Raw genomic sequence first — 21,092 nt, 5'->3', positions numbered from 1 at the left:
TTGTAGATGATGCATTATATTCCATTATAAAATGTATTGCATTTTGTGCTTCAGTTTCTTGTTCCAGAAGCCATTCTAAAAGAGAGGCTTGATCCAGAAACTCTTGAATCTCTTGGACTTATTAAACAAGCCCATCAGTTCAACCAGAAGATTGTAAAAATCAAGACCAAACTTTTGTAAGTACGCAGTTTGAGATGTGAACTAATTTTAGTTAATTCATATTTTAATGTTGCCCCCCCCCCCCCCCCCCCACACACACACACCTTTTTTTTTTCCTCTTTTTTTTTTGTATTGCAGTTACAAGCAACAGAAGTTTAACTTGTTGAGAGAGGAAAATGAGGGCTATGCCAAGCTAATCACTGAGTTGGGCCAAGACCTCTCCGGCAATATCACCAGCCACATTGTCCTAGAGAATATCAAGTCCCTCATAGGTAATAACACATTTGTTCTATCGTGACTGTTGAGTGTTTCAAATCTTTCGTAAAACTAATTTTAACCTTTTTGTTTCATGTTTGCTGAAGAAATTGTGTTAGTTGAGCCTGGGGATATGTAAAAGGGATTGTATGACCGTGCATCTGACCAAAACATTTGTAATGGCCCTGTCACACTTTGACAATTTACCTGTGTATGCTGACGTATTATAAATGCAGTGGTGTACATCTATTAAGTTATGGGTAAGTTTTTTTTTTTTATTATTTTTTTTTTATAAGTTAAGAGTATGTTGAAGCATCGTAGTATGGCGAGTTTGTCGAAAAATGTTGGGCATGCTCAATACTTTCGATGCATGCCAGCATATGGCTCATACGTCCAGCATACGCAGGCCATAAGTTGTAAGCATGTTATGCGATTCTTGACACACGTTACTTGTAAGTTACTCTTAATTTGAAATGCGTCCATTGCTTGCCTCGACAACTGAACGCTGCAGTCATGTGAACAGTTAGACTGTTTCAGATATTAAAACCATTCACACACTGAGTAAATAGAAGTCTTATCTATTACGTCGTTTGATTCAGATTCATCTTGACAGCCTGAAACTTATCCACATAAAAAATTACCCCACATAAAACGTGCTTATTTTGGAAAATAGCGTCTGAAATACTTTAATTACTTGTCGTTGCTGAATGTAGCATTTTAAAAGAAGTCCCTCTGTGTTCTGTATGATCCCGGTGCATTTCTCAGCCTGAAACAGAGAACATTGCCACTTTGTGCCACAACAAGAAAATTAACTTACTATTTTAAAAGTTGATAGACTCACAGCGCCTCATTCATTCACATCAATGTTTACCACAGGCTTCAGTTGATTCTTCAGCCTTCTGCATGCAATGAAAATAAATCCAATGAGCCACCAAGACAAAAATAAAAGTAAAATTTAAAAAATGTTAACTGTTTGGCCCCCATGTGGAGGGGCGGGCCACACAAAAGTGTACGCGCTCTCGATGGTGTGCAATGTCAACATCTATTATGCTCCGCCTACCAGACAAAAGGGTTCTGCTGGCGATGGCAACCCATGCTAAGCCAGACTTAACCGTTCTGACCCATACCATGCTGTACTGATCTGGACCACTCTGTGGAAATGGAGCTGTCTGCTTACACTGGCTAAATCATCCAGATCATCCAGTCCAGATTTCTTGTTTGCTTAGGGCTTTGTTGCCCTTCGTTAAGTGCCATGTGACTGGGCCATTAACAGTACAGGTGTACCACTCATTCTTTCCCTTTTGGACTATCTATGTGCCACATTGATTTGTTTGGGCCCAAAGGCCCTGGCGCTAATGTGGGAAATGTTAGGACAGATGTACGGTGCTCTGACTACATCTCCCACTGGACAGTTTGTCTGGGTGGAGGATAATAAAAATCAGTGTTCACTAACCATTTCAAAACCAAGATCACTTAACAGCAAGGATGTCTACTTTGAAATAAAAGCTCACATAAAAAAAACAAGTGGTAAATAATGTCTTCACTGCCAGAATACTGTGACCATAAATGTGACAAATGCAGTGTCTTCAGTCAGTGTTGCAAAAATTAAGCATGAAAATTAGAGAAATAATTCTGCCTTTTTTATTTTAACATTTGGACGTGATTATGTTAGAAATACTACATCTGTATAATAAGAATACATTTGACCTCTGGTGTTTAATTTATTTCTTTTATTTCAATTAAATTTTTTGAATGTCATCTATATCTCTTGCAGGATGCTTCAATCTGGACCCTAATCGGGTTTTAGACATCATCCTAGAGGTGTATAAGGATCGGTCTGACCAGGATGAGTTTTTCTTGACACTTATCAAGTCCTACATGTGTGAACCTCTTACTCTTTGCCACATCTTGGGCATTAAGTTCAAATTCTACCGGGTGAGAAAGAAATGTCATGTTTGGGGAACACCATGTAGAATGCAGACAGAAAAATTAAACATAGTGATATCACAAAGTGAAGTTTTATATATCGTTTGTGATCATTTTTCCAAAGATGAAACGATAATTTGTCACTCCTGATCCTTTAGGACCTTAAAGCCCCTGTCACACTTAGCACGAATGAGGCAGCATCAGGGTGAATGGGGGGAAAAAAGACATACTTGGAAAACATGTCGGGGGGGGGCAAAGATTCGGATAGCCGTGTACGAATGCCATTCAATACCCAGAATGTGTGCCAAAGCTGCTTCAATGATTTGCGCGCAGTTGGCGTGCTGCAGCTCCCGAATCCAGGTCGAATGCGGCCAGAACACAGCATGAATCCCCACAATACCAGCAGAATGTTGCTTCGAATGTCATGCAAGTGCAGTTCGATCACCTCCCAAAGTCTGCGTGGAAGCAAGCAAGGGGAGGGGCTGTGGCAGCATGAGCACTCGTCCCCTATCTTTTTGAAGACTGCTGGAATTCGAATGACATCCAACCCATGAACTGATTACATGCAAACTAGGGTCCCCTGACTATTGCATCACTGCAGTGCATGTGATCACATATTGCCAGATCACTGCCAGCACACCCACAGCTGTCATTACCGGTAAAGGCACCAGTTCATGGTGCATCGCAGTACACCCATGATCAGGGGACCCTGGCTTACATACATCAGTTTATATATTGGATAAAACATGAAACCAGAGGGGAGGTAAGACAGGTCCTGACATTACAAGCATTGCACAGTGGCCGCGTGCCCCTCCCCTCCCATCGCACATGCACACTCTCTCTCTTACTCCCCAGGAAATCAGTTGTTTAGCGGACAGCGGGGACACTCCGCTTTCCAGACAGGCTCGTGCACCGCGCAGCGGTGCGATTCAAATAATATGAGCTATAACACCCGCTTCAGATGTGTGCGCTGGCTCCGTGGCTCTGAGACCTCATGAACTCGCAGTGACACACGGACTGCTTTCAGTTTGATTGCGTAATGTTCACGTCTAGTCACAAGATGAATGCGTTCCACGGACGTTTGTACATAGCAGTATTTCCTTTGCACCCCCGAATGGGATCCAGTGGAAGTGCACGTAGGGCTCATCCATAGCACAGTCGGGACATGCCTGCAGGATTTGGACGTGCCTGACCAGGCAAATGTCTTTTGAGCATGATCAGACTGTTCTGAATGCTGTTTTGATGCCGTGGGAATATTTAGAACGCAGTCCGAACAGCGGATACACTGCACTTCAATCGCCGTTCAAGATTTTTCCACTCAAAATGCACCTTGAGAGTTGGGTGCTATACTCTACGTTTGGGCTGACCACACAAATGTGCCCGACTGTTTGGAATGCCCTCACATAGCTGTTTGAGGTTTTCGAATGTGCCTCGATTTGGGTAGCTTCTGTTGTCATTATGATTTAAAAGAGTAAACACAGTTCTTTGACATAAATGGCTTCACACAACCACTAATCCCTAGTGAAAACAAGTTTTTGTGTATTCATATTCTCTGAAAATGGCCAAAAAAATCTAAAATTCTGCCAGGGTATGTAATTTTTGCGCACAACTGTATTTTCTATCTCTCTACTGCATATTAGGTTCTTTCTCTTTGTAGATCTGTAAAATAAAATTTGTGCTAATCATTATTGCAGATCCGCACTGGGTCTGCTGTGGCACCGTTGACGGTACAGGAGCAGTTGAATTAAAAAAGAAAAAAAAAAATCTTACTAAAAGAAATAGGTGTGTTCCATTGTTCAACCCAAGCTGTTTATTTGATCAACACACCTGAATTGGGTAATTATGTATATTCAAAAGCAAATAGGAAATGTGCGAGTACTGATGTCCCGAGAAGTAGGATTGTGAATTTGTAAGCTAAGCAACAAAATCAAGAGAACATTAATGTGCCAAAAAAAAAAAAAGATTGTAGCATGTGCGACACTATATCACAATACCTGGTTATGTGTTTATTATGTGTTGTGTGTGTGTGGGTGTGTGTGTGTGTGTGTGTGTGTGTGTGGGTGTGTGTGTGTGTGTGTGTGGTTGTGTGTTGTGGTGTGTGTTTGTGTGGTGTTGTGTGTGTTGTGTGTGTGTGTGCTGCGCGCACGCATCTGCGCCCCCCCCTTTAGGGGCCAAATGAGGAAGTGCCCAAATCACTTTACCACATTGCTGCTGCTCTGCTTACCATAACCTGATAGAACTGGAGGATCTCTATGTACATGTAAGGAGTTGAAACTGCATATTTTCGTAATTAACATTCACTTTGTATATGCATTTCTTAGTGAAAGTCATTTAATGTTTGCGACAGAAGACTATGTACACCTCATCTACTGAAGTGTGGGATGCCATCAGTTTGCATTTCATCTCCAACAAGTAGATAGCATTGTTTTACTGCAATAATTTTATTTTCTCCTATACATCCTTTTTCTTCCCCCCTTCTGTCATTGCAGCTTATGCCACTAGATGCCACCATTATAGAGGAACATAAACGAGAAATCTTGGAGGCCAAGCAGATTGCCCGCAAACTGGCACAGTTGTGCTTCCCTCAGAAAAAGTGAGGACAAAGAAAAGGATAAAGAGAAGGATGAGGAGAGAATGAGAAGGTACTAGGAGCATCTTTTCTGTTGTTCAGAATTGTGTGCTTCAAAAACTGTTTTATAAGAGAAATTCTTGCATTGTTGGAGAGAACTTGTCTAAACTTGGATTTAAATAGTTGTGACATAAAACAGATGTAGACAAAATTGACTTCATGAGAAATTTGTCAAATGTTAATGTTTTGTGCAGTATAGAAGACTGACTACCCAAATGGTTTTCAAAAGGTCCAAGACATGTTTGTGTCCATATACTCTTTATCTAAAGACAACTAGCTGTAATGTGTCAGTTTAGTTGTACTAAAGAAAACCTATTCCTCTGTTATTTGGCCTTTGATATTTTGTTGTGAGATTTAAGGGAATTAAAAAAATATTTAAATTATACAATACATTTTTAAGTTTGTGTAAATCAATAAATTATAACAGTTTTTTTTTTTTGTTTTTTTGTCAAGTGACTTCTGGTCAGATTAAGTGACTTCTGGTCAGGTCATTCAAAGCTTTACAGTTTGGCTAAGAAATGCAGAATATATATATATATATATATATATATATATATATTTTTTTTTAACAAAATATGGATAACCAAAATGGTTAATATTTGGTAAATTATTGAATGACATGTAAAATGAAGTGTTTTGATGAAATATTACTATTTTAATATTAGATTTGGTTAGTGTTTGTAACAGAAGTGCTCCTTGCATATGTTGAGTTCAAGGACCTTTGACCATTTGAAATTGTGATAAATTCTGTTGTTGGAGTTTTTGGTTATGATACATAGTGTAAGTTTGGCACATTTAGAAAGAAAATGTGCCTTTTAAGCCTGTTGATGAGTTGTGGGTTTTTTAGATGGTTAATGAATAGACATTCAGTCATCATGTTTTTCTCTTGCCACAGCCACCCGATAACCAGAAGATTGGTCTGTTGGAAGCACTACTTAGGATAGGAGACTGGCACCATGCCCAGAGTATTATGGACCAGATGCCTTCCTTTTATGCTACTTCGCATAAGGCCATCGCACTGGCACTGTGTCAGCTCGTGCACCTGACTGTGGAGCCTCTCTACAAAAGGTGCTCACTTTTTCACTTAGTGCCCACCATATGCTGTCATTATAGAAATCATACATGTGCAGGTTGAGATCTGTATTTTAGTTCCTCTGTATGCAAGATAATATTTCAATGGGAATTGAAAGCTAAGTTTAAAAAATAAACAACTTTATATATATACATACAGCAGGTAAAATAAGCATTGAACACCACCATTTTTCTCAGTAAGTATATTTCTAAAGGTGCTGTTATAGGAAATTTTCACCAGATGTTAGTACCAACCCAAGTAATCCACACATACACAGAAATCAAACTATAAATGTCCATAAATTAAGTTAGGTGTAGTAATGTGAAATGACACAGGAAAAAACGTATTGAACACCTGACGAAAGACTGATGCAAAACGGCATGGAAAGCCAAGATACCTGCTGAAATCTTTCAGTAATTAGAAAGCAGTCCTGCTCCTTGTAAGTGCAACTTAATATCAGCTAGTTCAGTCTCAACTGATAGCGTATAAAAAAGGTGTCTCCTTACCAAGGTGCCACACAAGAAACATCACATGATGGGTAAAAGCAAAAAGCTTTCTCAAGACGTTTGCTTATTACCATACCTTATTGTTCCAAAAAAGTGTCAAGCTGCGATAACGTATAGGAACATCTAGATCCATCCGATAACGGAACTGGGAGCAGATTAATGCCCCCAGGCTTGGCCAGGATGATGACCTGAGGCCAAAAGTCACATGGGGTTCCACACTAATGGCCCGGTCACACGGCATATGATTGCTGAGGGACAAAAGTAAAAAAAAAAAGTCACAAGTCGTTGAGAAAAGGTGGACGAACGACCTTTATCACCGAATAGTCTGCAAATCAAGAGCGCAAAAGGAACGAAAGAGGAACAAAATGAAATGAGAGTTACATATGTAACTAAGCTTCTGTGAATTCCGGATGGCTGCCAGATGGTGATGCTTTAGCACCTGGATTATTCCATGCGCGCATGCGCAGAGGTCGAGTCTTATACCAACAGAGTCATGCCAGTATGTGTGACCTGGGTGACGCCAGCAACCGTATATAAGCGCATATTACCCAGCATTCAGTTCTTTTGGAATCTATCGCCTAGACACCGAGTGACAACCAACTGTGCCGGTCATCCGGAATTCATAGAACCGTAGTTACATACATAACTCTCATTCTATGTAATTCCTCCTGACCACCAGAGGGCGATGCATTTAGCACCTGGATGACCTTACACCAACAAGGTCATGAGGAGTGTGCACTTCGCAAACCTCAAATGTGGATTTACCAACCTCAGCTGTAGTTCGAGGATGCCGCTAATCCGGCCGTCACCACAGGGTGAGGAGCAGCTACATTCACTCTGTAATCCTATTGATTGACCGTCCACCATATTGTGGCGAGCAGAGACAGCAACATAAACTTTAATTGTGGAGACAGACTGCTGTCAAACAACGATTGAAGATAGCTCAGCAGCACTAGCACAGGACAACGCTCAGGGCCCCCTTGCGTACAGCACCAGTGGGTAAAAAGCTTCTATCTATTGCCGTACAATGTCCTAGTTGAGAGCGCACTGGCATTCAGTATAGTCTGCACTACAGCTTGATCACAAGAGCTCAACATGCAGTCTGTCCCTTCAGGGGCCACACATACAGTTGAAGACACTGTGGATGAGGATGACAAATGTTCCCCTTCAACTGCGACTAAAGGTCCCTCCTCCGTGGGAGAGGCCACAGCTCTCCGCTGAGTTAGCGTCAGAATCATGGGGAACCATGTCCTGCCCGGCCAGTAAGGGGCTACTAGCAACACTGTGTGATTGGTCATGCATAGTCTGTGTAGTATCAGCATGATCAGCGGAAGAGGGGGAAGCGCATACAGTAGACAGGCCGGCCAAGGGTGACCCAGTGCATCCTGGCCCAGTGGACTGTGTGGTTCTGAGAGAGAGAACCACAGGCGACAGTGTGTTGTGGTGTTCGAGGCAAACAGATCGACTTTTGCCTTGCCAAACCTGTCCCAGATGAGCAGAACCACATTCGGGTTGAGGCGCCACTCACCCGGTGGCGGTTTCTGACGTGAGAGAAAATCCGCAGCGTAGTTCTGCACGCCCGGCAGATGCACAGCCCTGAGACACAGCATGCGAGGCAAAGCCCACTGGAGAACGTCCTGAGTTTCCCTCAGGGAATGTACAGACCTGGTACCTCCTTGATGGTTTATATGGTACGCTGTCGATGTGTTGTCCGACCAAACAAGCACATGTTTCCCCTCTAGGACAGGAGAGAAGTGGCTCAGAGCTACAACTCCTGGCAATAATTATGGAATCACCGGCCGATGTTCATTCGGTTGTTTAATTTTGTAGAAAAAAAAGCAGATCACAGACATGACACAAAACTAAAGTCATTTCAAATGGCAACTTTCTGGCTTTAAGAAACACTAAAGAAATCAGGAAAAATAATTGTGGCAGTCAGTAACGGTTACTTTTTTAAACCAAGCAGAGGGAAAAAAATATGGAATCACTCAATTCTGAGGAATAAATTATGGAATCACCCTGTCAATTTTCATCTCCAAGACTAAAACCTGCATTAAATCAGATCTGCTCATTAGTCTGCATCTAAAAAGGAGTGATCACACCTTGGAGAGCTGTTGCACCAAGTGGACTGACATGAATCATGGCTCCAACACGAGAGATGTCAATTGAAACAAAGCAGAGGATTATCAAACTCTTAAGAGGGTAAATCATCACGCAATGTTGCAAAAGATGTTGGTTGTTCACAGTCAGCTGTGTCTAAACTCTGGACCAAATACAAACAACATGGGAAGGTTGTTAAAGGCAAACATACTGGTAGACCAAGGAAGACATCAAAGCGTCAAGACAGAAAACTTAAAGCAATATGTCTTAAAAATCGAAAATGCACAACAAAACAAATGAGGAACGAATGGGAGGAAACTGGAGTCAACGTCTGTGACCGAACTGTAAGAAACCGCCTAAAGGAAATGGGATTTACATACAGAAAAGCTAAACGAAAGCCATCATTAACACCTAAACAGAAAAAAACAAGGTTACAATGGGCTAAGGAAAAGCAATCGTGGACTGTGGATGACTGGATGAAAGTCATATTCAGTGATGAATCTCGAATCTGCATTGGGCAAGGTGATGATGCTGGAACTTTTGTTGGTGCCGTTCCAATGAGATTTATAAAATTGACTGCCTGAAGAGAACATGTAAATTTCCGCAGTCATTGATGATATGGGACTGCATGTCAGGTAAAGGCACTGGGGATGGCTGTCATTACATCATCAATAAATGCACAAGTTTACATTGATATTTTGGACACTTTTCTTATCCCATCAATTCAAAGGATGTTTGGGGATGATGAAATCATTTTTCAAGATGATAATGCATCTTGCCATAGACCAAAAACTGTGAAAACATTCCTTGCAAAAAGACACACAGGGTCAATGTCATGGCCTGCAAATAGTCCGGATCTTAATCCAATTGAAAATCTTTGGTGGAAGTTGAAGAAAATGGTCCATGACAAGGCTCCAACCTGCAAAGCTGATCTGGCAACAGCAATCAGAGAAAGTTGGAGCCAGATTGATGAAGAGTACTGTTTGTCACTCATTAAGTCCTTGCCTCAGAGACTGCAAGCTGTTATAAAAGCCAGAGGTGGTGCAACAAAATACTAGTGATGTGTTGGAGCGTTCTTTTGTTTTTCACGATTCCATAATTATTTCCTCAGATTGATTTCCATATTTTTTTTCCCTCTGCTTGGTCTAAAAAGTAACCGTTACTGACTGCCACAATTTTTTTTTCCTGATTTCTTATAGTGTTTCTTAAAGCCAGAAAGTTGCCATTTGAAATAACTTTAGTTTTGTGTCATATCTGTGATCTGCTTTTTTTCTACAAAATTAAACAACTGAATGAACATCCTCCGAGGCCAGTGATTCCATAATTTTTGCCAGGGGTTGTAGATGCACAATTCTGTGTTGATGCAGCATGGGGTTGAGGTCCAGGCTGTTGAGCCAAATTTGTAAGGGGCACAAAGACAGGAGTCCCAGAGGCACGACTGCTGACACTGCCGTCAGTTTCTCCATGAGCTGGAGGAGCAGACCATAATTCAGTCTGGCATTCATGCAAGCATGACGGACCTGAGTGAGAATGTCGTCTACCCTTTGTGGGGATGGACGAGTCATTGCCAGTGAGTCGAGTGCCATGCCAATAAATGTCACTTGTTGGAATGGGGTCAAGGAGCTCTTTGCAAAGTTCACAGTGTGCCCTAGCTGTGACACGTGTTCCAGAATGGTGCAAGTGTCGTTGAGTGATTGCGGCCGGCTCTGTGCGCATACAAGCCAGTCGTCCAGATACAGAAGAATCCGTATCCCACAAGCCTGCAAGGGAGAGAGTGCTGCTGCCACGCACCTGGTGAACGTACAGGGAGCAAGTGAGAGCCCAAAAGTGGAGGACTCTGAACTGGTACACCTGTCCCTCAAAGGCAGACTGGAGGAATTGCCTGTGGTGAAATGACACCGCGATGTGAAAATAGGCATCCTTCAGGTCCACACTGGTGACCCAGTCCCCAGAAAAATTGTCTGGAGAACCTCTGTTGTGCGGAGCATGTGAAAACACAGCACTTCCACATACTGATTCAATTTCCTGAGGTCGAGGATGGGGCAAAAACCACCATCCTTTTCTGGAACTACAAAATAGGTTGAATAGAACACCCTTAGGTGATCTGAACTGTGGACCCTCTCTATGGCTGTTTAGGTTGGCGCCTGGGAGTGTGCTGTAATTCGACAAATTGCTGCCAAGACCGGTTAGCCTGAACAGCATGCTCCAGCGTCTGCTGGGCTGCAGGGCCAAAATCCTGACCTGTGATAACAAGCAGAGTGTGTAGTGATTCCCTGCAAGTCTCAGACAGAGGGGACTGAGCCAGCCACACCTGGCGATCGGCTATGGTCAGAGTGGACATCAGTCTGCCAAGCTCCCGTGACATGTAGGCGAAAGACCTGCGCGACGCATCACTCATGCTCTGTGTGTCAGTGCCAGCTCCACTCTTCACTGGGAGAGTGCAAAGGCAAGGTGAGACAGAGAGTTCCCCAGACGACCAGTTCGAGCTGCAGTGTCAGCTCTTGGTAATATCATCAGTGACCCTACATTGAGGTCGTGGGGAATGGGCCTCTGGCCGGGCAGCATCAGCAGGTGCTACAATCACGCTGTTAACAATGCTATCCATTGGAGGCATGTGGTCACGTGGAAAAAAAAAAAAAAAAAAAACTAGCTGCTGCTGCGGTGCTGCTTGCTCTCCCCTCAAACTCTCATCATTGTTTATAAACCAGTCACCATTTGTTTTATCATACATCTGGTAGTTAATAAAATGATCTTCACGTGCGCACGTGGAGAAAAAAAATTAGCTGCTGCTGCTTGCTCTCCCCTCCTGCTCACAGGCTGGCTGCCAGACACGGGACATGTCCACATCAAGTATAAACTCCAGACATCTTCACATCACTACATATCCAGTCCTTGATTGGTCAACGCGGCTCAACAAGATGAAAAAGATCAGATTTTTCAACTTGGGGAGGAGGGCGACGTGACGCGATATCGCGGCAATCGCTCAAAATCGCTTCATTCGCGTCCATCGCGTGGTGTGACTTGAACTTTTGTGGCACCACAACACGTCCTTCCATAGGGATTACATGGCAACCTGTCGTCAATTCATTTGCAGCAGTGGCGGCAATGTTCAAGCGCCGCAGCGTCAATTTTCAAGCACAACAGTGTCAATTCAAAAAAGTGCCAGTGAGCTGCATGTTTGGAGCAGAATGACCAGGAGCGGGAAAAAAAAACGCTCACAACAGTTTCCAAACTCCTAGCAGTGTAATATCACAGCAGCAAGCGAAACGGGCACGTGGGCGCGTACAGCGTGACATGCCCTGGCTTGTCCCACACACACATTAGCTTTGTGGTAACAAAATAACACGCACTCGTAGGAAAAACGAGAGCGACACGTCCCGCACACAGTAGCGTTGGACACATGCAGTAGCGGTAACAAATTAATGCACACTCATAGGAAAACAAGAGTGACACGTGCCGCACACAATAGCGGAAAAACAAGTGAAGCCACAACCGCTCACTCATAGAAAAACAGTTACTCACCGAGAGCTGAGGCTAAATCAACCCAACACCCACAAGCGGGGTTACTCACCCACAGCGGTAAGCAGAACAGAGTAAAGAACTCTCTTTGGTCTTGCAGCCTCTCTAGGGAGCATATTCGCAGCTCCAACCACGGAAGGTTGCGAGGCTCTGATCAACAACTGATCCGAAAAAGTTTGTTGATGGAAAAAGTGCTTCTCATGCGAGAGATGGAAAAAGAACTGAATGTTGGGTAACGCGTGCTTATATACGGTTGCTGACGTCACCCAGGTCACACCTACTTTCGTGACTTTGTTGGTAGAAGACTCGACCTCTGCGCATGGAATAATCCAGGTGTTAAAGCACCGCCCTCTGGCAGTCAGGAGGAATGAAATAGAACTGAAGCTAACATTGATCTCCACACTTTAAATGAAACGCGCCTGGAGCCGCTGCTGGAGCTGTGTGTGTCTGTATCTCTGTGCTCCAGGACTTGGTGCTGGGACGGGCTCTGTAGCACCAGAGTCCTGCAGAAGCTGCAAACAGAAGCACTTGATGTGACCCACTGTGGAGATCTGTGCGCACGTCGGTTGATCCATCTGCTCTGGTTCCTCATCTAGAACAAAAGAGGGATCATCTCCTTTATCAGAATCCTCACTGTCTGGTTCAGACTGTGATGACACACTGCGCGCTCCGTCTTGCTCCAATTTAAAAAAACAAAACTGAAGTGTTAACATTCATAAGACGTCTCATTTTTACAAAAAAAACCCACTAACCCACACGCTAAGTACTCCTCCAAAATTATACACACTGCCAACACTGCAAACGCCAAATATTTCTCAAATCTCTCAATACCAAAACTCTAATCACTGTGGGCGTACTCAGCGTTTTTTGTGTGACGTTGCGTTCGTAGATTTGCTTGCAGCTGCCTATGCTTGCTTGTATGCGTTCTGTCATGTGTAGCCCTTGCCGCACTCCGGCCTTCGTTTTTTTTTTTCTTTTTTTTTTTCATTGTAGAAATGCTCTCATTCTCAAATGGTAAAGCAAACGGCACTCAGGTTTGAAAATGTACAGTGGGACACATTGCTTCCTTGTCAGGGCAAGGAACATCAGATGGCAAAGTTCAGAGTCCTTCTGTGTACCCCCTAAAAAAGTAGAAAATATTGCCATTTAAACTCGCAAGCAAACGTAAAACTGTCCGTCTCTTGTTGCATGAGCGAGAGAGAGAGAGATAGAAAACAAGCCCTGTCTCTCTCTCTCTCTCTCTCTCTCTCCTGTTTTTTTTTTTTTTTTTTTTCCCAAAACCCTGGTGTTTCTGATCACCGGCGCTGTGACTGTGTGATCAAGCGGACGTGGATCAGACACACGCACGTGCGTGCTTCACCTTCCTCCAACTGATTCTCTCTGGATGAATGCATTCAGTGTTTGGATGTGTTGTAGCGCATGCGCACATACACGCACGCACAAAAGGACTACCTCGTACATGATTTAGCGACTCAAACATTCAGACTCAGTGGGTTTTCTGTTTTTATAGGTCACACACCTATGGATCAAAGCTGTTCACACGCGAATGTCCACTGCTGCTGGAACTTTTTCCATACTTGATGGCTCAAAGTCACGCCTCTGCAAACTGCCGCCTGGTTTGCAAAAACGGAGGCGCAGTTCGCGCTGATCACAGCAGACGGCATGAAATAGCTCCACGGAAACAAATGAGGCTGATAGTGCTCCTGCAAACCCCCCCACTGCGAACAAATACACATCCATCAACGATCACTTTCTCAAAACCTTCGAACTGTCAGAAAGGGCCAGGCTCTTCTCTCTGTACAGGCTGGAGGACAGCAAGCCCTTCAGAGTTAATGGACAGACTGCTGCAGCTCTGGCCAGACTTTATGTGCAGCAACTCTCTCCTCTGTTGTGCGCAGCAATGGAACAACACCACAATCGCAGACTGCCGTGCACTGGACCGCGGCAGCACTCACCACATCACATGCAGGGGCAGAAGCCCCACACCACACGCCAGCACTGCCGTGGAGGAGCTGCATCTCTCCTGCACAAATGCAGTCACAAACCGGCTTCTGTACTGTGTGAAAACATTCAGCTGGGCGAACAAAGTCAAACTCGCTTATGTTACAAAAACTAAGCAAATGATAAAAAGCCGTCAAGAACTACAGCAAAATGAAATACAGACGAATTGAGGTTTTCGGTGGAATTCATTCAAATTTTTCAACAGCTTAAAAATCCTGACGACACGCCAGCTGTAGGAACGAAGCTGCGTGAAGGTTAAACGATGCCAACGAAAGTCCAGATTTCTTGTTTCGTTTGGGCTTTGTTGCCCTTCATTAAGTGCTGTGTGACCGGGCCTTAACATCCATCAGTGTGTGTTGGAGAACACGCATAATACACACTATAATTCAGAATAATAAATATTACTAAGAGAAATTAATAACACACCCACAATTAGAAGGCAACACTGACCTGTTGCATGATGGAAACTGATGCACTACAGGTTGTGTAAATACGTTAAAGTACAAATTAAAAAGTCATACACTATTTTATGACAATCTTAAAAGCATTTTTTTTTATTTGATATTTTCACGTACCCGTGTGTGTGTGTGTTGTGTTGTGTTGGCGTGGGGGGTTAGTTAAGAAGTGCTTAGCAAAACACTATTTACCTACATTCCATGATTTTTAATGAGCTGTTAAAGCCACACACAGAAATGGACCACAGGAGCCCATGGCCACTTAATCCACCCCTGATATGAACAAATATATTTTTCACAAACTACACATAGTATTAAAGAGCAGCAAAGTTTGAGTGATGCACAGATGAGCTTACAGCCAATGATAGTGTCGTAACAGTTTATATTTACCAGTTTTTCAGTGCATAGCAGTACATATTTGCATTGTAAATAAATGGACTGCATTTATATAGCTTTCCATTTGCATCAGATGCTCAAAGCGCTTTACAATTATGCCTCACATTCACTCCGATGTCAGGGTGCTGCCATACAAGGCGCTCACTACACACCGGGAGCAATAGGGGATTAAAGACCTTGCCCAAGGGCCCTTAGTGATTTTCCAGTCAGGCGGGGATTTTAACCGAGGATCTTCTGGTCTCGCCCAACACCTTAACCACTAGACCATCACCTCCCCCCAGACCATCACCTCATACACCATCATTGTTTCTTTTAAATCAACGTGATTTATCAAGTTCCGATGTAGCTAATTAAAAGTGTCACATTGAACCAGTTTTTAAACACCAGTGGAAAGTGTGGTTTGTGTGTAAATTCTAGCCTATACTTCACAGGGCTGGTGTCCCTAAAGGGGCAAGGGGCTGTATAATGGCTACACTGAGGAGCAAACGAGCCCTCGGCCTGCAGAAAGCTTTGAGGACCTACGCAGGGACACATTCATCATGCTGTGTTACCTCGGGCCTCACCTTTCCCATGATCCTATCCTTTTTGCCAAGATAGTGCGTCTAGGCAAGGCCTTCATGAAAGAGGTACAACACCAACATTAACTACTGCATTACTAACCTGCTTAAAGCCCCGTTTACACATAGACGGTTTAGTCAGCGGGTAGTACGTAGACAGAAGTTTGCGGTAGTTCCGGCTGTTTTTGCGGTGGAAAGGGGTGGAACACTTTGCCGGCGTTTTGACCACCATACTATCCGCAAATAGGCGGATAAAACGCCGCTAAATCGCCGAATAAAGTGATGTTTTGACGCCGTAGCATCGGCACATGTCAGGCAACTGGGGGGTTAATACCCAGTTCTATCCCTTACAATCGCAGGTTAAGATGCAGGTGAGAACGGCGGTGTTCTGCTGCTGCCGATAATGCCCTGTATACCGCTGGTTAATACCCAGGTTTTTACCCAGGCAAACGGTAAATCCTGCGTTACTCCAGGATCATTTGCATATTAGGCACTGCCCCCAGAGTATCCAGTATAATAGCTGGTTCTGCACACATTGTCATCATTCTGGAGTTGCTAGCAGAGCTGTAAAAGGAGCACCATGGACTTTTTGCCCAAGAAAACTTCGACATGGACATGCCCATGGGCATTGATGAAGCTGAGGCCTTGCATGAGGCAACAGGCACCATGCTGGAACTTGGTCGAGGTGTACGTGCACTTCCTCCCCATCAGACTGCTCTCTGGATCCACCTGGCTCAAGAGCTGGCGCAGCAGGAATACATGCCTCAGTCACTGCAGGGGGAGGGGAATCATCCTCAGCCTTTTCTTCCTCCCTTTCCCCCTCCTCAACGTGTTGCTCCTCTGTCTCCACCACAGGCCTCCCTTCTGCTTCTGAACCAGACCTCTAGGTTTCCTTCTTCTTGCCAAAGTCCTTGCCGCTGCCAACTTTCTTTGGAGGCATACTGGGCTTCTCTGCAAAAATATCTGGAGCTTCTTCCTCTTCTTGTTCTTCTTCCGTCTTCTGGCCATGAGTGAGAGGCCTGCATGCAGCGCGCTAGCGTTTTTATACTGACCGCCGCCTATCGGCCATTTGGGACGCTATTTTAACTGGGAGGTGCGTTTAGAACGGCGTACTGTCCGCTAGCGCCGCCGTTTTGTCTGCCTTTGTCGCCATTTAAAACGGCGTTCTGTATGCCGATGTGGGCTGTATCGCCGTTTTATATGCCGTTGATTAGGGATACAATGCCGCCGCCGAATAATGGCGGTGTAAACTGCGGCACTACAGGAAGGGACAGGATGAAACGGCGATTAAAAAGTATCAAACGGCGTTGTTCGCGTTGTCTCCGTCGTCATGCGAATTCTCCGGGAGCGCTCCCGGAATTATTCGACATGTTGAATAATTTTTTCGACGATACCCGGTGAAGCCGGAACTAAGCCACGCCCCCTAGCGCCGGCGTTAACAACGGCGTTTGATCCCTAAGACGGCCCGGAGGAGCCAAAAACTCTTCCGGGACGCTTCCGGGAGCTCTTACCGTCTATGTGTAAACGGGACTTAAGTTTGGCTTACTAATAATATGTCCTCATACTTGTCCTTTGGTTTCAGTACCAAAGTGATGCCAGACCTGATGTCAAAGACAAAATGGTGAGTAAACATTGTGCCGGATATGACTATACATGAGGATGGATCAAATTAGACCAGATGTCTTTCGTGATAGCCCATATATATATATGTGTGTGTGTGGTGTATGTGTATATATATATATATATATATATATATATATATATATATATATATATATATATATATACACTCAACAAAAATATAAACGCAACACTTTTGGTTTTGCTCCCATTTTGTATGAGATGAACTCAAAGATCTAAAACTTTTCCACATACACAATATCACCATTTCCCTCAAATATTGTTCACAAACCAGTCTAAATCTGTGATAGTGAGCACGTCTCCTTTGCTGAGATAATCCATCCCACCTCACAGGTGTGCCATATCAAGACGCTGATTAGACACCATGATTAGTGCACAGGTGTGCCTTAGACTGTCCACAATAAAAGGCCACTCTGAAAGGTGCAGTTTTATCACACAGCACAATGCCACAGATGTGCAAGATTTGAGGGAGCGTGCAATTGGCATGCTGACAGCAGGAATGTCAACCAGAGCTGCTGCTCATGTATTGAATGTTCATTTCTCTACCATAAGCCGTCTCCAAAGGCGTTTCAGAGAATTTGGCAGTACATCCAATCAGCCTCACAACCGCAGACCACGTGTAACCACACCAGCCCAGGACCTCCACATCCAGCATGTTCACCTCCAAGATCGTCTGAGACCAGCCACTCGGACAGCTGCTGAAACAATCGGTTTGCATAACCAAAGAATTTATGCACAAACTGTCATAAACCGTCTCAGGGAAGCTCATCTGCATGCTCGTCGTCCTCATCGGGGTCTCGACCTGACTCCAGTTCGTCGTCGTAACCGACTTGAGTGGGCAAATGCTCACATTCGCTGGCGTTTGGCACGTTGGAGAGGTGTTCTCTTTACGGATGAATCCCGGTTCACACTGTCCAGGGCAGATGGCAGACAGCGTGTGTGGCGTCATGTGGGTGAGCGGTTTTCTGATGTCAATGTTGTGGATCGAGTGGCCCATGGTGGCGGGGTTATGGTATGGGCAGGCGTCTGTTATGGATGAAGAACACAGGTGCATTTTATTGATGGCATTTTGAATGCACAGAGATACCGTGACGAGATCCTGAGGCCCATTGTTGTGCCATACATCCAAGAACATCACCTCATGTTGCAGCAGGATAATGCACAGCCCCATGTTGCAAGGATCTGTACACAATTCTTGGAAGCTGAAAATGTCCCAGTTCTTGCATGGCCGGCATACTCACCGGACATGTCACCCATTGAGCATGTTTGGGATGCTCTGGACCGGCGTATACGACAGCGTGTACCAGTTCCTGCCAATATCCAGCAACTTTGCACAGCCATTGAAGAGGAGTGGACCAGTATTCCACAGGCCACAATTGACAACCTGATCAACTCTATGCAAAGGAGATGTGTTGCACTGCATGAGGCAAATGGTGGTCACGCCAGATACTGACTGGTATCCCCCCCAATAAAACAAAACTGCACCTTTCAGAGTGGCCTTTTATTGTGGACAGTCTAAGGCACACCTGTGCACTAATCATGGTGTCTAATCAGCATCTTGATATGGCACACCTGTGAGGTGGGATGGATTATCTCAGCAAAGGAGAAGTGCTCACTATCACAGATTTAGACTGGTTTGTGAACAATATTTGAGGGAAATGGTGATATTGTGTATGTGGAAAAAGTTTTAGATCTTTGAGTTCATCTCATACAAAATGGGAGCAAAACCAAAAGTGTTGCGTTTATATTTTGTTGAGTGTATATATATATATATTATATATAATATATATACGAGGTCTGTTAGAAAAGTATCTCAACTTTTTTTTTTTTTTCCCCAAAACCATATGGATTTGAATCATGTGTGATTGCGTCAGCCAAGCTTGAACCCTTGTGCGCTTGCGTGAGTTTTTCATGCCTGTCGGTTGCTTCATTCGCCTGTGAGCAGGCTTTGAGTGAGGTGTGGTCTACCCCTCTCGTCTATTTTTTATTGCAAATAAATGAACGATTTGGATCTTTGCTGCATCAATTTTTTCCCAGAAACTGTAAGAGACCTCCAGGTGGACACCGTTCGAAAAATTAATAGGCTTTCATGGACGATTTTATGGGGATTAAACCAATTACGGGGTGTTACTGCCAGTTATCCGGGTGCTAAAGCACCGCCCTCTGGCGGTCATCCGGAATTCATAACCGTAGTTACATTCGTAACTCTCGTTTCGTTGGGCTTTGTTGCCCTTCGTTAAGTGCCGTGTAACTGGGCCATTATGATTGGCTAGTATATCAACATTTTGAGTCTGTACTCTGCTAAATCTGTCCTCTCTATACCATTTCACCGCTACAGCATCTTCCCCAGGCTTTGACCAGAAAAACTCTTTGTAGGATTTTTGGCACATCCTCAGAAGACACTAGTTTGGCTGGGTACCAGACCCTGCCATACGTGGCCCATACAATGTCACCTGGAAATAGGTCCTCATTTTGAGTCATCATCAGAGTCTGATATGGCACTTGCTCCATCATCCTCCACATCCTGCACAGCAGGCTGCTCCTCCTCTCCATCTTTCTGTGCCACACTTGTTGTGGGGGATGCCTCCTGACAGGATTTTCACATTTCATTTGGGGAACACGCTGTACATGACAGCTTCTTTGCAAGTATGCCAGTTTTGAGGTACGAGTTGCTGACCATGATAGTCCTTCTTTTCTTCTGGTCCTTGGTCGCATGGTCACCAGGAGAGCATCCTCCAACTCCTCCTCCTCTTGAACCTTTACACCTCGGCATGGTGTGTGTGGTCAGTTACTCTGTAAAATAAAAAGAATAATATATATTTTACTTGATTTTAATTGTATTAACTTTGGTGCACTTAAATGCAAAACTAAAAACTTGAGGACTGAGGACACTAATTGTTGAAGGTTTGTAGGTGGAATTCTTTACCATTCTTGCTTGATGTACGATTTCAGTTGTTTAACAGTCCAGGGTCTCCGTTGTCCTATTTTGCGCTTCATAATGCGCCACACATTTTCAATGGCGACAGGTCTGGACTGCGGGCACTCCGCACTCTTTTACTATGAAGCCACGCTGTTATAACGTGCAGAAGTGGCTTGGCATTGTCTTGCTGAAATAAGCAGGGACGTCCCTGAAAAAAGACGTTGCTTGGATGGCAGCATGTGTTGCTCCAAACCTGGATGTACCTTTCATTGATGGTGACATCACAGATGTGTAAGTTGCCCATGCCATGGGCACTAATACACCCCCATACCATCACAGATGCTGGCTTTTGAACTTTGCGCTGGTAACAATCTGGATGGTCTTTTTCCTTTTTTGTCTGGAGGACACGACGTCCATGATTTCCAAAAACAATTTGAAACGTGGACTCATCAGACCACAGCACATTTTCCACTTTGCGTCTGTCCATTTCAAATGAGCTCGGCCCAGAGAAGGCGGCAGCGTTTCTGGACGTTGTTGATGTATGGCTTTCGATTTGCATAGTAGAGTTTTAACTTGCACTTGTAGATGTTGCAACAAACTGTGTTAACTGACAATGGTTTTCTGAAGTGTTCCTGAGCCCACGCGGTAAGGTCCTTTACACAATTATGTTGGTTTTTCATGCAGTTTTGCCTGAGGCATCGAAGGTAATGGGCATTCAGTGTTGGTTTTCAGCCTTGCTGCTTACGTGTAGAAAGTTCTTCAGATTCTCTGAATCTTCTGGTTATATTATGGACTGTAGATGGAATCCCTAAATTCCTTACAATTGAACATTGAGAAACATTGTTCTTAAACTGTTGGACTATTTTTTTTTCACGCACTTGTTCACAAAGTGGTGATCCTTGCCCCATCTTTGCTTGTGAACGGCTGAGCCTTTTGGGGATGCTCCTTTTATTACT

At 44.0% G+C, this 21,092-nt stretch overlaps 1 protein-coding gene and 2 long non-coding RNA genes across 3 annotated transcripts in view; all 3 read left to right on the top strand.

The window, feature by feature from the left end:
- Positions 1–21,092, top strand: part of thoc2 (THO complex 2) — a 168,705-nt gene that overhangs the window by 17,522 nt on the left and 130,091 nt on the right. Inside the window, 2 exon segments of the mRNA XM_034178684.1 lie at positions 55–176; positions 298–431. Coding sequence (XP_034034575.1) covers positions 55–176; positions 298–431 — 256 coding nt within the window.
- Positions 4,966–15,501, top strand: LOC117517596. The gene is made up of 3 exons (XR_004562763.1): positions 4,966–4,982; positions 5,865–6,037; positions 15,450–15,501. It is a non-coding gene; the product is annotated as an uncharacterized LOC117517596 (long non-coding RNA).
- Positions 15,509–17,187, top strand: LOC117517598. The gene is made up of 2 exons (XR_004562765.1): positions 15,509–15,644; positions 17,158–17,187. It is a non-coding gene; the product is annotated as an uncharacterized LOC117517598 (long non-coding RNA).

This window comes from Thalassophryne amazonica, chromosome 9 (assembly GCF_902500255.1).
Source record: "Thalassophryne amazonica chromosome 9, fThaAma1.1, whole genome shotgun sequence".
Lineage (NCBI taxonomy): Eukaryota > Metazoa > Chordata > Actinopteri > Batrachoidiformes > Batrachoididae > Thalassophryne > Thalassophryne amazonica.
Note: the sequence above shows the minus strand (reverse complement) of the source record. Positions and strands in the feature narration are given on the sequence as shown.